General features: G+C 36.1%; 1 protein-coding gene across 11 annotated transcripts in view; it reads left to right on the top strand.

Annotated features, from left to right (window-relative positions):
* The window catches only part of ZNF385B (zinc finger protein 385B), a 152,656-nt gene that overhangs the window by 118,891 nt on the left and 15,477 nt on the right, over positions 1-18,288 (top strand). For all 11 annotated transcript variants that reach the window (XM_065068878.1, XM_065068879.1, XM_021289826.2 and 8 more), the window contains one exon: positions 8,959-9,121. In XM_065068878.1, coding sequence (XP_064924950.1) covers positions 8,959-9,121 — 163 coding nt within the window. The remainder of the gene's footprint in view (positions 1-8,958; positions 9,122-18,288) is intronic.

Genomic DNA, 18,288 nt, shown 5'->3' with positions numbered 1-18,288 from the left:
GTTTCTGCTAATAAATTCTGGCACAAACAATTTGAGGACCGCTTCCAAGCTCTGTCAACTCCAGGAGAAACTGTAGTACAGAAGAGATGATCTGAAGTCTTGAAAAACAGAAAAATAAAATATCACCTCTGTGAAGTAACACCATACTAAAATTGTTCTAATAGCCTGAAAAATGATGTCCTTGAATGCAAATTTTATCTGTAATAGTAGTGTTGACCTGAGAACAGTGAAAAGTGAGGTTGCTTCAACAAATTTTTTACAGGATCTAGTTAAAATGCCATTGCTGGTACTTAGAGTGGTATTGTGTGCCCAAACCTCAGTGTCTTCTCGTTTGAGTATCTGAGGTATCTGGGACATCTACACCAGGCTGGTAGACCTGAGAGAGGACCTGCAGTGGGAGGTCAGGCAGGACACCTGGGGACATCCTAAATTATACTGGATGCCTGTTTCAGATCCACTCATTAGGTTTGCCGTCTAGTTTCTTTTTCTTTTTTCATTTTTTTTTGGTTTTGGGTTTTTTTTTGTTTATGTTTTTGTTTTTTTTTGTTGTTGTTGTTGTTGTTTTTGTTTTTTTAAATTGGGGGCAGAGAAAGCAGAATTTAGTAAGGACGAAAAGCATTAAAACAAAAACAAAAAAGACAAAGTTATTTGACCTCATGTTTATGATAACAGAAAAATTGAAAGTTAGCAGAGCTCTCAACAACTCAAAGAAAGTGAAATGGCAAAAAAAGTGAGGAGGGAATAGAGAAAATGGCTTTTTTTGGTTAGGTATTTAAAATATGAGTTTACTACTCATAGCATGGCTGATCTTTACAGCTGTTGGATTTTTCTATGTCCTTTTCAACACTAATCTACCTTACTAATTGGAGCAATTAGGTTTCAGAAATCCATTGAGAACAGAATTGAAAAAATAATGTATAGCTTTGGTGTAACAGATGTATGATGGTAGATACCAGGAGTCAACTGCTGTTGAAATAAGTTGGAAATCTCAGTTAGACAGCGTCATGAAGATTGGTAGCTGATGAGACTGATTAGTCAAAATATTCAATGAGATTCTTATTCTTGCCTGTATAAACTTTATTCTAGTATGCAGAGGAACATATTTTTTAAAAAAATTGTTTAAAAAAAGAATAAAAGGCAAAACCATCCTTTAATATTTACAGTTGGATTTGCTCCAGTATATGAGAATAAACACAGCTGTTTCCATCTTTGCATTGAAATACCTATTAACACCATTTTATCTTTTAATTTCTACATGATGATGAAACAGTATGTGTTCCAGTGCAGCAATGACTAAGTGTGTTGGTGAAGTTCAAGCTACAGTCTTGTGTCCTAATCTAGCTCAGAAAAAATGAGAAATATATTAGTTATCTTTACTACCACCGAGACAGTAGAAGAGGAAGAATGCTCTTAATGGAACAGATTGTGATAGTGAGTCAGATTTTATGCCTGCTTAAAGGCCACCCAGGCAAGGGACTTAACTGTATTCCACCAAGAGGAAGCAAGACATGCTGAGGTTTTTTTTTTTTCCTCTTAAAAATTCTGGGATTCCTTCCAAACCCATGGTATGTCTATGTGGACTATAGATAAGCATTGCTAAATAAGTTTTCATATTAATTATGTAGGTCTCACTTGTTGATATTATTTATATTACAGACATTCTAGCAGAAACAAAAAGCAGATTGAGCTTGCTGAATCTTTATGATACCTGTAAGAGGGTCTGATAGCAACAAAGCAAGAGAAAAAGCATTTGTTTTTTATCCCACATAGATTCCTTTTCTGCCTAGTCTTGGCTCATTCTTTCTCCTTCCTTCTGGCCACCAGATGAATCTGCAGCATCTCCTGCAGCTGCTGGTGTGGCAGTAAGTCCCTCCAGCAGCTGTGGAGCTTTGGCCAGGCTGTCCCTGAGATGTCTATTATACTCTGTTATGGTGTCTGATACTGTAGCTTGCAGCCGTAAGAGAGAATTGAGTTGCAGTTGGAAGGATACCTATTTGGCTTCCCCAGAATTGTTTTTTTTCTCCATATCTATGGATCATCGCCTTATGTTCAAGTAACTTCTGTCTGCTCTTCTCTCTCCTTATTTGTACTGACAGTTCACAGAGTTTTTGGACACAATAGTGTCAATGCTAATCCAGTCCCTTTCCTCAGCAGCCAGACCTCTTTGTACTCCAGAGTCACTGATATGTTATGGCAGAAACCTACACGGGTTTTTGTTATTTGTTTTTTTTTTTGTTCTTTGGCAGTGTTTGTTTGGTTTTGTTGTTGTTGTTTTGGTGTTTGTTTTTTGTTTGTTTTTAATTTGTTTGTTTGTGTTGGTGTTGTTTTGAAAACAGTTTGTCATCTCTTAATCACATCTGAAAGAAGTATCTGCTCCCTGTCTGCACTTGCTTGTCTTTGGCTGTGATACAGCCTGGTGGGCACTATTTTGTTAATAGTTTGTCACTTGATTGAAATAAACTCGTGTTGTTTTGCTCTGTGAGTGATGACTGCAAGTCAGTACTGCCTTGTGGTGTCACTCTCAAAGACTCGGAAATCAAGAAAAAACACCTTATAGGCAGATCAGAAAAAGCAGCCGTAGCAGTTGGGCACTAAGAGATGCTGAAGGTCATCTTATTGTTGAGTGCATTTATAGCTAATAAAAATTATGTAATGATAGTGATCATCTTTTTAAAAAGCCAGAAGGCAAATTTTTGAAGTTTAGGCAAGTATTACCTAATGTTAACTTTGCAGATTTGCATGGATCCCTCATGCTGTCAAAAAAATAACACACACCATAATCAATAGCATCAAATGAAAATGTACAGAATTGTCAGTCTTTTGTCAAATGTTTTACATTTTCCCTATAAATAAGACTATTTATATTGATTCTTTGGATATGGAGGATAGTGAAGCAGATAGGAGGTAATTAAAACCATAAATCTCAGGGACTCGTGAAGGTAATTTTCTGTTTTGTAGACAGAACTGACAAAATGATGGAAGTTGTTAGCTCCGACATGACAGAAATACTGCGTGATTATAGAGTACAGGGTTTTAACATGCTGAAAATTCTCTTCAAATAACAGCTATTTAACAGAGCTTTTAACTAAATTTGGTTAGGTATTTAAAATATGAGTTTACTACTCATAGCATGGCTGATCTTAACAGCTGTTGGATTTTTCTATGTCCTTTTCAACACTAATCTACCTTACTAATTGGAGCAATTAGGTTTCAGAAATCCATTGAGAACAGAATTGAAAAAATAATGTATAGCTTTGGTATAACAGATGTATGAACACTTCAGTTTTGCAGACTTTTTCAGTTACATCTATTATTAATATTAAATGAGATAATACTAAATTTTTCAACACCACTTCCTAATTTATTGCTTAATGTAATTTTTATTAAAGTTATTATTCTAATCTAAATTCTTCTTAATTTAAATACTCCTCACATTAATATGCATACTCTTACAATATGGTTCTAGCAGGTAACCTATGTGATCGAACATTTGGTATACCTCTTACTATTTTAAGAAAGGGAGCTTTATAGTTTAGGACCTGATGTGAATTAAGATAACCATATGTTATGGATATCAATACCTTTGTACTCCTCCAATCCTGCACAGTAGATGCCTTTTCTAACAGGCCCTCTGCCATTGCAGCCACATCAGGAGAGCTCTCATAGGGATGCTGCTCACACTTCATTAAACCACTTCTCCTAATTGCCTAATCTAATGCAATTATGCTTAACCTGGCCGCTTCAACACTAAGAGCTTTACCTGCAAAAACAATTATTTTGTTTTTCACTTGAGAATATGTAGCTACGATGGAATTCTGTAGTTAACAGGAATTCTGGATGTCACAGCTTTGTTTAGATCCATCCATAGAACACTATCACTTATCTTCCAGCACTACTTAGACCTTATTTATTTCTTTCAGACAAATTCTATAGATTTCAAAATGAGTGTGGGTAATTCAAGCTATTGATAATTCAGGATAAAGACCTGAATATTATAAGGATGTTGTAAGTATTCTGAAATAATTATCAAAATAAGGAAATTCTGTATTAATGGTGGGCCCCCTGGAACTGGTTTCAGCTTGATGTGTAAAAGTGGGCAGGTACACAGGTGTTGAAAGATGGTCTTTCCTCACTGTGTGTTATGACTGTATTTAGGACATGTTAGATTTTTTTTTTTTTTTTAGCTTAAAATTATGTAAAACTTTTTGTGATATGCTGGAAGATTTTATCTTTGCAGATACTGCAGAGCAGAATAGAAGTTTTCAGCATTATTACAGATCTGTTAACTCTTCCAGTTGTAAATTGTCTATGTTGTTGAATTGTTATTGGCAGAAGCTTTTGTGGTATTTTCAGCAAAACATTTTTCATTGGAGTTTACCATTACATTGACACCAAATGAACACAGCTTTTGAGGTAAAATTGCTGTTGAGAAGGCTTCTGATCCAGGCTACAATTCCTCCTTTAAAAAGAAGCAGCAGCAGGAAGAAGTAGGAGCTACAAGTCACCATGTTCAGTTCTATTGAGTTGTGGTGCTCACTGGTCTTGCAGAGCTGAAGGCATGAACCTGGACTTCCCACGGGGACACTTCAGAGTCCTCCTTTATTTCTGTATTTCTCTTTCCTAATGTCATACTGATCTAAATATTTTTAAGACAATAATATATTTAAGACCATATGGATAATGTGGTAGCAGATTTAAGCATTCAGCTCAAGGGCTACTTCAGCTGATCCTCAAGAAAGCTGGAAAAAAATCTTGGTCTTACACACATACACACTGAATCATTAGACTTAGTCAAACCTTGCATCAGGCTGTCATTGAAGGGATCTGGTAGGTTCATATTTCGTCTCTTTGTGTAGTAATAAATTCAGTTAATTAGTCATTCACACACCAAATAGATTGTAAAACTCAGTCACTTGTGAGCTGTCAAAATGAATAGTGCTGAGTTCAAATATACTGTCAGTCATTGCTCCTGACAGGGAAAATTTTCTGTCATCTTTTATACTGTGGTCTTAACCTGAATTTCAAGATTTCCTTAAAGGTAATACCCCTATCAATGAATCTGTATGATCTGTATGTTTCCTGGTTATCTATATCTTTCTATATATAGATATCCATACATATACACATAGTTAAGTTTATGCAAAGTTAAGCTACTGAGGTTATTTTAAGCACTGTAATATGCTAATGTTATACTTATTTATTTTAGCAAGCGTGTTTACATGTAGACAGTGAAGATTTGCATTGTTGATGTTTTAGTAGATGCAATCTAGTATATAAGGCTAACATATTGTATGTGGTCTCACAGTTTAACATCCTGTTGCTTAGATTCCAAACATTATAATTTGGTGTTGCAAGTAGCAATTAACTGTAGATTTCCAATAAAATGTAGCTTTTTAATAATTTGTGTGTCTCAGTTAAATATATTTTTAAGAGAGGAAAACTTGTCCTTTCTTTTAATCAAGGCATTAATCCTTCTAGCATAGAAGGATTGGTAGTTTGTTGTTTGTTTTTTTTTAATTAATGCTTAAAGACTGTGAATGGAACTAAAAATCTAGATTGCTTAAAGACAAGATGAGCATCCTCCCACCATTTTAAGGTATGAAATTTGAAAAATAATGGGAGAAAATTGCATATTTATTTGTCTGTCAATTATATTCTTCATTATTTGCAACCAAATTCAAAATACAGATTTTTGCTAAGCCATGATCTTCTAAAGATTTAGAAATATGTTTACTGTCCTAAAATATGTATCCTGTTGATCAAAAAGTAATATCAGGCAAACACATAAACACTTTTGTGTTGTCTGTTTTGGTGTGGCCTGTCCGTACAAAGGTATTTTTTGCATTCTGGCATATAATATCACATCTATTGCAGCTTAAAGCTTTTCCTGTTCATTAAATCATACTGGCCAGTACTTGATGACTTTCTATATTTTCAAATAAGCAGGGGGATTCTGTTTTAAAATGTCACGGTATGTGTATAACAAGCTAGTAGACTGCAGTCTGTTTTAGAACCAGGTGGAAATGCTATGTGCTGATGAACTGAAGCACTGAAACTATTTACCAAAGGTAATTTTTTTTCATCCCCAGCTGTTTTAAAATCAAGGCTGGCCAATTTTTTTCCCCAAAGGAATATGGACTAGTTCAAACAGTTTTGGAAAAGGCTTGTGTTTTCAGAAGCCCTACTTAGATGGTCATAGCAATACCTTTTGGCCTTGTAATGTGCAATTGTGAATTTGATAATAAAAATATTATAATAATTACAAAACTTAAATTAAAAGTGAGTCAGTTCACCACGTTTCCATGAGACTTTGCTTGTGTTTATGGAAATCTTAATTTTAATTCTACCTGGGCTTGTTTGTTCTCAACAGGTCTCATGTACACTATATGAGGATTGAATGAAAGGAATCAAAGACTGTAGTAGGTTGTTACTGATATTGCAGGCATTACTATTGCAAATATCAGCAGAAAGGCTTATTATCAAGGAATTGACCTACTAAGTCTTTCTCTTGAGTGCACTTATGTCTCTTATGTTATAGCTTTGGCCTCAGGCAGCATATGATCCTATCAACAGCACACATATGCGCATAGAGTTTAAATATTTAAAGGGACATCATCAACTTGAGAATGCTTGAGTGGAAAATCTTGTACTGGCTGTTACTTAAAAGTATGGGAAGAGAAAGGGTATATATACACCTCAATTTTTGACCTTTTGTACACTGTAACATGTGAATAGTTTATTTAATTTTGTTGATGGCAAACACTCCTTCTAGTGCATCATGTAGCAACAGCAAAGCTTAAGAGAAATGGACAAAACCCAGCATGGGTGGAGAGAGACAGGGTGAGGCTCCTGTGCCTGAGTAAGCCCATGGACATAACAGGGTGCAAACAGGTCTGTTTGTGGCCTCTGCCCGCATTCAGAACTGAAGAGGTCCAACCCAGAAGTTGACAAGTGTCCCTTTAAGTAGTGCACGTAGTAGTAGTGGTATAGCTGTTTAGTTGTTTCTTTATAATCCTTAATTTGTGTTTGTATACGTGTTAATATTTCAAAGGTTTTAAAATCAAGAAATAGTTTAATAGCCATTGATGAGTAGACTACTGTTTTTATAATGAAGGTGTTCTTTTAAAAAAATCTCAATTTCAAAGGAATTCAAAGTAAAACTTATCTAGCAACCTTTTTTACTGAATGCTTGCTTACTGAAATCTAGAAAAGATGCAGCTACAACATGTCATATACACCGAGCTTTCAAGGTGGAGAGCGCTGTGTTTCACAGGATGTATAATCACTTCAGAAGCTTCAGTGTATACGAACTTCATTCCTCTATTTTAGCAGCAGTTCTCCATCGGTTTTAACTGTGTATACAATTTTTGTGAGGACTCCAACACAGCGTCTGTTCTCTGGTCCAGCTGTTTCTACTCTTCACTTACACTCTACCATATGATAAAACTCTTATTACCTGCTGCCCCAAGGTGGCTATGTTGTAATGCCTATTTCTGCTGATCTTAAAATGATATTTCTTGTTATGGCAGCACTTATTATGGAATCCAGACATCTTAGATGTTATAGCTGCTTTTTATAAAAAGCATGTGACTTGTTTCCTGTCTTGCTTCATTTAACACAGTGAACTAAACAAAATAACCCTAATCAACTCAAGAGAGAGAATGTGGTTTTTGCATGGACATAGTGAAAGTCTATTTGCACTGATGTTTTTATATGCCAGGTGCCAAGGTGTGGTCATCTGGTTACATGAAGCATGCTTTCTCTGAGTGTTTTACTTTGAAATAAACTACAATATTAACTTTTTTAGTTAATATGTAACCTTCAATAGAGGCACCTAGTTGTATGTCTGAAATAATTTTTTTAAATTATGTTTGGAAATACTAATAATGCAAAGCTAAATAGTATAACATTATTAAAATAGACTGTGTTTTGTATAAAATTATGTTCCTTATCCATTTTTGGTAAATTAGTTTATTAAGAAGTCAAGGAAAACATTCAAATTCATCAGCTGAGATTTCCAAGCTCTGGAGTTTGTATTAAGCATGTAGTTCCTTAGTCCCGCACCTAACAAGTGGCCTGATTTGTCAAGGCAGATGGTTATGTAGAATCAGGAACAATAATGGGGACTCAAAATTGTTGAAAAAATGGGCATTCCTTTCTGTGTCTAGTTTTAACTGTGCTACTTCAAAAACACTGAACTAGTTTCTGAAGATAGTTTTAAGACAAAGATGCAATAAACATTACAACTCATTACCTATTTCTACTGTTCTGTTTGGGCAGTCCAAGACGAATACACATAAAGCACTTTAGAAAAAAATAATATCTATATACATATATAAAACAATCAAGACTGATAAGTATTTCATTTTCTGTGGTTTACTTGGGTTAACTGAACTTTATAGGTATGGTGTTTCTTCATTTTAACCCTTCTCACTTGATCTAATAGTGAAGTCATATCATCATTAATGCCTGTGTCAGTTGCTGTTAGTGTAACAATGAAAATACTTGGGTTTTTGTACTAGATCAAACAGAAGGAAAAATTGATTATTTAGTCATGTTACTGCATGGTACAGCTTTCTAACCACAAGCGATAAAGGCTAGGGAATAGTACATGGAAACTGAGTATCATCTTTCTCAATTGGATGCGTTTACATTTGTATAGCACTCTAAATCTTTCAGCATCATGGAAGCAAAGAATTACATTAGGAGTGACAGAGCTTTATGTAATCCTAAAGCTTCTTTTTCTGAGTTACTGAAAACACATACCATTCATTAACATCCTGTTGTTTGAATATATAAGAGCTTATATCTGAGAAAACTCTTGCTGTAAAGCTACTAAAATTTTCTAGGTGGGATAATATGGTGCCTACTATTGAAAGTGTCACTTTTCTGCCTTGTCACCCATTGTGTTATACAGAAGTACAGAAAAAAGTGTGCCTGATTTGTTCTCCTTTGTAGAGCCAGGCTGAGGCCCACTACAAAGGAAGTAAACATGCCAAGAAGGTCAAAGCACTAGAGGCAACGAAAAACAAAGCCAAAGTTGGTTCTTCCAAGGACAGCGCAAAGGCTAACACAAGCTGCTCCACCACGCCCGTCACAGCCAACATCTCTGACAAATCAGGTCAATGAAAACTTTTTGTTCTATACGTTCTTTATTTTCTCCTTTTTGGTGTTTGTAATGAGAGATTCTGTTTGCATGATACTGATCCATGACTTGTGTTTTCTAAACTGTTTACTGTGCTTTCTTGTACAGAATTGATTGGTTTTGATATTATCAAAGTGCTTTTTCAAATCTGTGAAACATCTGGTGTCCCTGAATGCTAAAGGCTATTATTTTTTTGAACTTGTGAAATTTACTCTTATAAAGTATGGATGTTGTTCATACAGCAATAATAATGGATGGATGTGGGTAGAGAGGCAAGTCTGAAATGCCTGTATTTAACCAAAGCACAAGAAACCTGTGTGAGAAATTTTCCCTTCCCGAATAAGTTAATTTTGCTCAAAGAGGAAAACACACCCACAGAAATGTAGAGAAGCCTCATGGTGTGGATATTTCCTGATTTCCACAGCTCATTCATGCTTCATCATCACTTTTGTGGGTTTTTTTTCCATGTTAGTAATCTGAGGAAGGTCAGTAACACTAATTGCAGTGGAGTTGCTTGAGTCTCCTTCTGCTCTGTCGGTGTTGAGTTACTGAATGTAACAAGAAAATTTCCTGAACTCACTGACAGTCTGAAATAATGTACTTGTTATCCGAGATAAAACATCTACTGTGGGTTACCCAACTGTTGATTTAATAGACTGTTTCTAATAAGTTTGCTTCTTCCTTGGTAGCCATTTTTTATCCTCTTCACTGGAGCTGAGCTTGACTTGTATGCGATAAGGTGAACAAAAAACAAAAGGAAAAAAAAATCCCCGTTGGTGGCTATTTGTCATCTTGCTCTCTTCACAGCAACACCAAAACTGTCTTTGGGTCCTAACCAATGACATTGGATCCCAAATTTGGGGTTGATTCACCTAGCAAATCAAATTTTAGGTTTGAGAAAGGTAGCACAAACCCAAGTCACATCTTCAGGTAAACAAGTCATTTTACTACAAAACAGTAGCAAACTCTCCAGGTATATACTGTAAGAACTCAGACAACAGTAAGTAAGATATCAGTTAAAACTTCAGAGGATTTAACATGGTAAGAATGCATTCTGTGATAATATAGTTGTATAATGCCTGTCTCCATCTATGCCAAAGGCTGAGGGCCAAATAACAAAGGTTTCAGCATTTTTTACAAATTCAGTCATCTCTTCCATAAGTCAGGATCTGTCTTGTATTTCCTTTGCCAGACTATGAGATCTGTCCTGACTTAATTTTCTTCTCTGTGCAATGTAACTAAAATCATTCACAATTCTACATGTAGTTTTTGGTAAAATAATAAAACCAATGATAAGGGAAACCTGCACTTGATATTTTCGTGTTGCCCTGTTTTGACAGTGTGTTGTTATATGCTATTAATTAGTCTGCAAATTAGACAGATTACCATCTGTGTCTGTTGGATTATGCCACTGCAAGTATTTGTACATTAAAAATAAATCACAGTGGCAATTTAGTTAAACATTTTCTTCCTCTTAGGAGAACAGTGGGATTCTCTGTGAAGAAGAGGCTCCTCAGAGCCTGTTAGTGCTCTACAGGAGATTGTGAGTGGGATATCTGGGAGGACAAACACCTGAACCCAGAGCTGAAAATTCTCTGTATATGCAGGGAATACCAGTCACAGAGGTGGGGAACAGCTTGGAGATTGGAGTTTTTACCATGCTATAGACTTGAAACCAGACCATAATTTGTTCAGCTACACTTTCCCTTACAGATACTATTGTTCATCTGTTCTTTAACATATGTTTATCTCTTTAACATAATGATTATTGCAGCTAGAGCAATCACTATGTTCTTTCTGGGAATCAGGGGAGGTGGGGGGCGTTGCCTTGAAGCAAATTAACTGATACCATTTTTCTGAATATTTTAACACAGATTTCTCTAAAGAATTGTTTATTACCATATTTTAATTGAAAAGATACATTTTGGTTTTCCTTAAAAGATTTCTAATACTAAGAGTTTCAGTTAATTGTGTGTATTTTATCCTGATTTCTTGAGGAAATGAGACAGTCACATCATCTGTCTTTATCTTGTTATTCTCTGGCCCTATCTTCCCAACTTTGGCTGTATTGCCTAGTGTGAAAAAAAATTTATGAGTTGAAAATGTTTTAATGAAGCTTCTATACATTTGATGAAATTGTTACCTGGGTAGAAGTCTTAACTTACAGTCCACCCTGAGAGATGCTGCTCTGTGAGCTCTGTTTTGCTTGGCTTGCTCACTGGCCAGGCATTGTTTGCCTTCAGGACGGGGGATCTGAGAGTGTGTATGTATAGTGTAGGTCCAAAAAAATTGCATGAGAAGAACATAAGGTAGGAGCTAAATGAAATCAAGGAAGAGGATTAAATTCCACTGCTTGTGGAGCTATTGTTTAACCCTTGTACTTTGGAGGTTCGCTAAGTTTCCAATAAGTGTTCATCAAGAAGTAAGTAATTCCTGGCATCCTTGAGTATGGAAGAGGAGAATGAGAAACTAAACAAAGGTGACATTTTTAACTTCTTATGTTCCATTGTTATTCACTGTACTTCCATTGGTGTTAGTGCAGAATAGGTATTGAGAGTTACAGTAAACTAATGAACTGAATTTACTATTGCCTTGTATACGTCTGCTAATAAAAGGCCCTAGCAGCCTTTTGGATGTGCTGTCATTTTGAGTGAGATAATGATGAGTGATCTGGAGCTCTCCAGACTCAACAGTTGCTATATATTCAACTACAATGTCACATTAAGTTTGTTACGGAGCCATGTCTTCTGTGGGCCAGACATAGCATGAGATACAAAACACTTATTTGTCAGAAGTCACTATTGTAGTAGTAACAGAGAAGTTATTTCACTGTTAGCTCAGCTTGTGTGATGAATCTCCCAAATGCAAAACCCAAATTCATCCAGTTCTGGTTTTTCAAAACTTATGATACAGCTCTCTACAGCTGTTCCTTTCAACTTGAGAATTGTGACTGCTGGTAGAGCTACAGAAGTTAAATTAATCTTTAAGTTCTTTTGGGAAGCTTCCTGCAGACAAAAGTGACCCGAGCTGAATGGAAATGGGTGACTCTGGAACATGGTCTGAGCATGGCAATGCCCAAGTTATGAGAGAGTGATCTTCCCTGCTGACTTTAATAATATATTACGAACCAGAAATTTTGTACATTGATCATCAGCGAACATGTAAAGCCATTGTACCATAATGCTGAGTGAGCTGCAACCTCAAGTAAGTGGATATTGAAAATGCCACAGATGAGGCCTGTCAAGGTTGTTGTTCCTGGATGTCTTACTAGATCATGTCTGCTCATCCTGTTGAGTATTTGCAGTTTGGAGGTGTCCATAGGGGACCCTTTCATAACCTGTGTCCCACACAGTTTCTCTAGCTACCCTGGAAGAGTCTAGTAACGGCTATAGAACAGTTTTATACACGAGAAAAGCACTATAAGCACTATTGTGACACTGCAAGCTTTTTTTTTTTTTTTGTAGCTGCTTTGAGACATGGTTACAGAACAGCAGTGTTAATAGCACATTCATGTGGGGAATTGATTCCCTTCCCTCCCTGTGAAAGCCCGGATTTTCAGGATGGGTTCACACAGATATATACATATATGTATGGCATTGCTTTAGAAAAGGGCAGGGGTAGCAACCAGTACATAACACAGTTTAGAATGTTCAGAGTGTGTTTTAAATATAGCTTTGAGAATGCAATATTAGATGATGTCTGTGATGCCAGGTTAGCATAGTCTAGATGCTTACACTGATGAGTCCTTTAGGAATGCATATGATAACTGGATTGAAATGTCACTGTTTACTTGTCAAACAAAGAGGAATTCTTTGATCATACTTCCAAATTAAAATAAATAGCTGAAAGTGAAGCAGACATGATGTGATATCACCTTCTTTGCTTTTTACTTTGATACAAAAATCAGGAAGTAAATGCAACTGTTTTAAGCTACTCAATAGAGTCAAAAACAGGTTTTGGATTATAAAGGTCATTTGTTTTCCTGTCCGTTCAGTATATGCTGTCTTTCCCTTGTGCCAGTGAGAGCTGTTTGTGAAGTTATAGGTATGGGCATTTCAAGTTCAGTCCTCATTCAAATAAGATCAGAAGGCTCTGCTACTTGGGACATAGTAGGTACAGATAAACCCTTTGCATGCTCCAAGAAAACTCCTTTTTGTTCATCTGGTACAGGGATAGGCAACGTCACACATCTAACTAGGCCAAATCCTAGACCCTGCTTCAAATCCCGACCCCTCTTACTACTGCTGTGTTCTGTAAATGTGTCTCAGGGCAGCTCAACAAGGAGTTCATAGGGTCATGGTGATGATATTCCAGCATATGAGCAGTCCTGGAAAGGGATGCGAGTGGAAAGTTGTTTGCCAGCTTCTCGATCCTAACAGGGCCCTGTAAGAGTTGTTCCAATCATTACAGCTGTATAACTAAAACCAGCTGGAGGTTGTTCTGAGGAACATTGTCATGATAGGAGTGCACTGTCTGACACTGAATGGGCTAGCTCACATTTTGAAAACAGCCTAGACATGTTGATGAACCTAATAAATGCCACTTGATTTCATGTACATATATGGTAATTAGTTGGCCAGTTAGACAGGACTGGCAAATCCAAGCTGTATCAGACTTAGAAAAGTTCACCTTGAGGTCTTGTTTGTGGGTTTTAGTTCATTAAGGACTTTCTGTGGGTGCTTTTACAACAAAACTGAGTGTTTATTCCTTTTATTCCTAAAGCAGAGTGTAACACATTGAATCACATTTGCTCAGGAACATAGTGATGGGTCATATTTCTCCAGTGTCCCAACTACCAGTGCTGTTTATTCATCAAGTACCAATGAGGTGTAATGTCCCAAGGGAGGGCTCAGTTCGTATTTCACAAGTCTGCCATCAGGACACTCCCTTAGTCACATTGCTTTCATTGCTTATTATGAAATCTTTTTGCCGATGCTTAAATTCTAAACTTTTCCATATGCATCTCTGTACTTGGAGTAATACTAAAAATCATACCTGTTCTCTTAACAAAATTCCTTTTCACCTTAACATTTATTTCCATTCATCACCTTGTTTTCCACTTGTTTTAAAGGAATGGCTCGTTTACATAGCTCCAATAAAAGCTTTTTAGATAATCCTTCAGATATAGCTAGGAGAAAGACACTTTGCATCCACAATTCAACTGTGGTGTTCTGGTGAATTCTGGGTTATTTGTCATACAGTTACAATTATAAGAATGTCAAAGTTTATGATGTTTCTAGGGCATTTATTCTTCAATCTTTTAATTATTTGTAATGCATCCAAATCATCAAGACTTTAAAATATGTTGTGACAGTTGAATTTTGAGGGTGGGGCAGGGAGAGATAGAAGCTGTAGGAGAGGAACACAAGAATGTGTTTGGTTCACTGTCCCCCAGTGTCAATGAGCCATATTTAGAGGTTCTGCCTTATGCCCTCGAAGATGCTTGTCATTATGTCTAGCCTCCATCTAAAGCTACTGATGAGCCCCATCAGTTCTTCACATTTATGCTTACATAGAGAATTCTGCTGAAGTTACACACCATAAAATAATCATGCATCTGTGTTTATATGTATTCAGATAGTGCCTGCTAAGCACAGGCACATTTCTGTTAGATAAAGGCATCAGTTTATGGGCAACTAAGTAGTAAATTCAATCAGATTCATCTGACAAGGAGAGTCATTTCAAGGGTGTTTTTTCATTAAACCCCCTGAGGTTGGCAAGTTTTGTTCTCTTTTCATTCCATGTTTCACAGCCATCTGAAGGTTGCTCTATATTGCTGCCTGTTGAAACTCTGTCCCCACAACAGCAGTAAAGACACAGTATAGAATTTGCTGCTTGAACACAGTGCTTTTATAGTTGGTATATAAAATAGAATTAATAAATGCTCATTAATTCATCACAGATACACTGTTGCAAGTACCATGCGTGTACTTACATGGAACATTTTATTACCAGTGTTGATATGTAAAATATACTGTCAGTAGCACATGTAACGCCTGTATTGGATTTAGTAATAAATAGCTTCTGGCCATTTTCTGGTGGTTTATTTCCGCAGCTGTTTCAGGAAGTTGCTGTTTACACTCTTAGGATGGAAAGTTGGCCAAAAGAATAATTAGCAAACCAAAGTCTATTAACAGGAAATCATTATAATAGGTTGGATCATTAAACATTTTATTTCCTGTCACTCTAACTGTTCACGGTTTTCCAAAGTGGACACTCAAGCCTCATCTTTCCATGTGTGTCTTACAACCTGAATGGAAGAGCTGTTATACTGCACATTTTGATGTTGATAAACTCCTGGGCGCTCCTGGAAGTCTTCACATGCTTCTTCAATCTGTCTATAATAATGCTAACTAGCACGTATTAAATCCTGCACCTCTTCTGAAAACTGATTATAGGTGTCATTAACTGAAAAATAAGCTCTGCAGCTGACACAATTACATTGATGAGCTGTTGCAGTTTCTGTTCAATTGAAAAAGGTCAATCTTTTATTTCTCCAGTTATTATATCAATCAGAAACACATGCAAGCAGGATTTTGCTTTGAAGAAATGGTGAGCTTTTTCTCCTGCAGTGATTTAAGCAGAAGCTCTGCATCAAAAATATATTGTTAAGATGAAATAAGACTCTTTTGGGGTGCTGTGTTCTGTGCCTGAACATTCCCGTGTCCTGTATTATTAAAGCTGTGTACCACTATTACTTTTACTTATTCCAATTCTAAAAACAGGGATTTCATTGCATATTTTTTCATTAGCATTCTTAAAATTATTCAGTTTTTCTTACTTTGGGGAGAGTTGAACACAGGCATTGGGCCAGGCAAGATTAACTCTACTAATGTTGCCGGACTGTGGGAGCAGTGCCAGAGATGCTCTCAGCTACTGAGGTTTTTTTAAGCTAGATGTATGTGGTCATTTAAAGAATCTATTTATATACAACGCATCTTTCAGCAACCCTTTTGTATTGAGAAATAGGGCATCTATTTTTCTTGTTTGTTCTGCTAATGATGTGAATATTGAATGTCTGAAGTTTTGTTTTTTTTTTCCATAGGATGATGATGATGATAACGGCATGATCACAGAATCATAAAATCATAGAATAGTTTGGGTTAGAAGGGATCTTCAAAGGTAATCTAGTCCAAGCCCTCTGTAATGAGCAGGGACATCTTCATCTTGATGAGCTTCCTTAGAGCCTCATCCAGCCTTATCTTATTATCTCATGATAATAACATGAATATGAAGTAAAAATTGCTAGCAAATGTATGTATGTGTATTTCCCTAGAAGACATAACTCTAGAGAGGCTGCATTTCCAGAACTATTATGTATCGCATCATTCTTTACTCATCATTGTTTTTACAACAAATTATTACAAGAGTTCTTGAGTCTTTAGGTAAGGAAAATAGAGGAGGAGAGAAAATGGAACAAAAAATAAATACCTCGCAAAAAAGGCTTGAGACTGAGATACCAATGTCAATCATCTGCTTTGCAATTTTCTGTTAGGAAGAAAGGTGATCCAGAAATACCCTAAAAAGTGGTGTTGTGTAATAAGATTTTGTAAAAATGAGAGAAATAAAATATCCCACTCTGTCACCTTCAGATGGTTATTATTTTGATGATGAATGACAGAAAAAAAAAATTTGTGAACCAAGCCCTAGGTTTGGTTTTAGATGACTATGAAATTCGAATCAGTGGAAGTTCTCCTTATTTATGTAGGACTGAAATTAGCCCTTTAAATCCATAAGACTGGAAAACTCCCAAAAAAGACAGCTGGTTTTCTTGGTTTTTTAAAAAGCCTGGGAGGAGTAGCTTTATCTTACATAATACACAAATCTTATTAAAGAAATACATATATTGCTAAAGAAGTAAGACCATTCTTTTGATGCCAGACATGTAGTTTTCTCACATAATCAGAGAATAAATAACAGAATGCTGTCGATTAATCATGCAATTGGTAGTTGAATGGAGTTTTGTCTGTGTCCAGTTGTGCCAAAGTTAAAGGTTTCTCCAGTCTGTAAAGTCTCATTTTTTTCTCAGCTTCTGAGTCAATTTAGTCTCCAAACGTGAAAGAATGGGTCAGGCACAATGCTGTTGCTTCAGGATGCTTTGGTTTTGCCACTGAGATAAATATTCTAATTTTGAATTTTTTTTTTCTGGAAAATGTGGAAAACTGGTGGTTTTTTTTTCTGTATATCTCAGCAACTATTTAAGTAAAAGAAAAGGCCTCTGAGAGTACAAGCTGGTCTAGCAGCAACTCCCATGCAATCAATAATGTGGCTTGATCTGGAATTTTTATGGTAATGTTATTTTTACTCATAGTTATCTTCATTTTTGTAACACAAATGCAAGCAGCATTTAGAACAGAAGGAAAAATGCATGTTGCTGGGGGCTAGCAGGCAATTGTGAGACCAAGAATTTGGTGAGTTGATTTTAATATGGAATTGTTCAGACATCCTGAATCAAAAATAGAAGCAAAAACTATTAATGGCTGGCACATCAGACATTTACATAGATCTTTTGAAAAATCTTTCTTTATCATCCTTCTGCCCTTATTCTACAGTTGCCATGTTACTGACTTGGTGTGAGAAATATGCTACATTTCCTATAGTATAAAATCTATACATATAAACATTAGGTTACATATTATTTCCTTCTTACTTGCTTTCAAGGATAGTGAAGATATTTTGGTGTCTGTTAGACAGTTTATATTTGAAATGCAATTTATTGGTCAAATCTTGAGGGCATGACTAAATACACACAATCCTAAGGCAAACCTGCCACAGAAATCAGTGAGAATGCACAATTATAGATGTCATTTAACTGAAATGAAGACGAGTGTTTCACAGTTGACTTCAATGGCAGTTCTGCCTGGGCAAGTACTGAGTCAGTAGATCAGACACAGGCCCATGAGAATGTACTGGCATGCAGATTGTCAGTTCTTCCTGATTCATTTATTTAGAAACCCATACATTTTGTATTGAGTTCTAAAGCACTTTAGCAGCTGTGGGTAGAATTTTAAGATTTTTTTTTTTTTCACAAACAGCAACTGAAATGTGTGTTTCTAGTAATATATTTCAGATTCATAGATGGAGAAGGCAATGTTATTTTTATAGTTGAGGAGATGAACCAAAACATTTTTAAGCAAAAGTGA

Source organism: Columba livia, chromosome 7, assembly GCF_036013475.1.
Source record: "Columba livia isolate bColLiv1 breed racing homer chromosome 7, bColLiv1.pat.W.v2, whole genome shotgun sequence".
In the NCBI taxonomy this organism is placed as follows: Eukaryota; Metazoa; Chordata; class Aves; order Columbiformes; family Columbidae; genus Columba; species Columba livia.
This window is presented reverse-complemented; position numbering and strand designations above follow the sequence as displayed.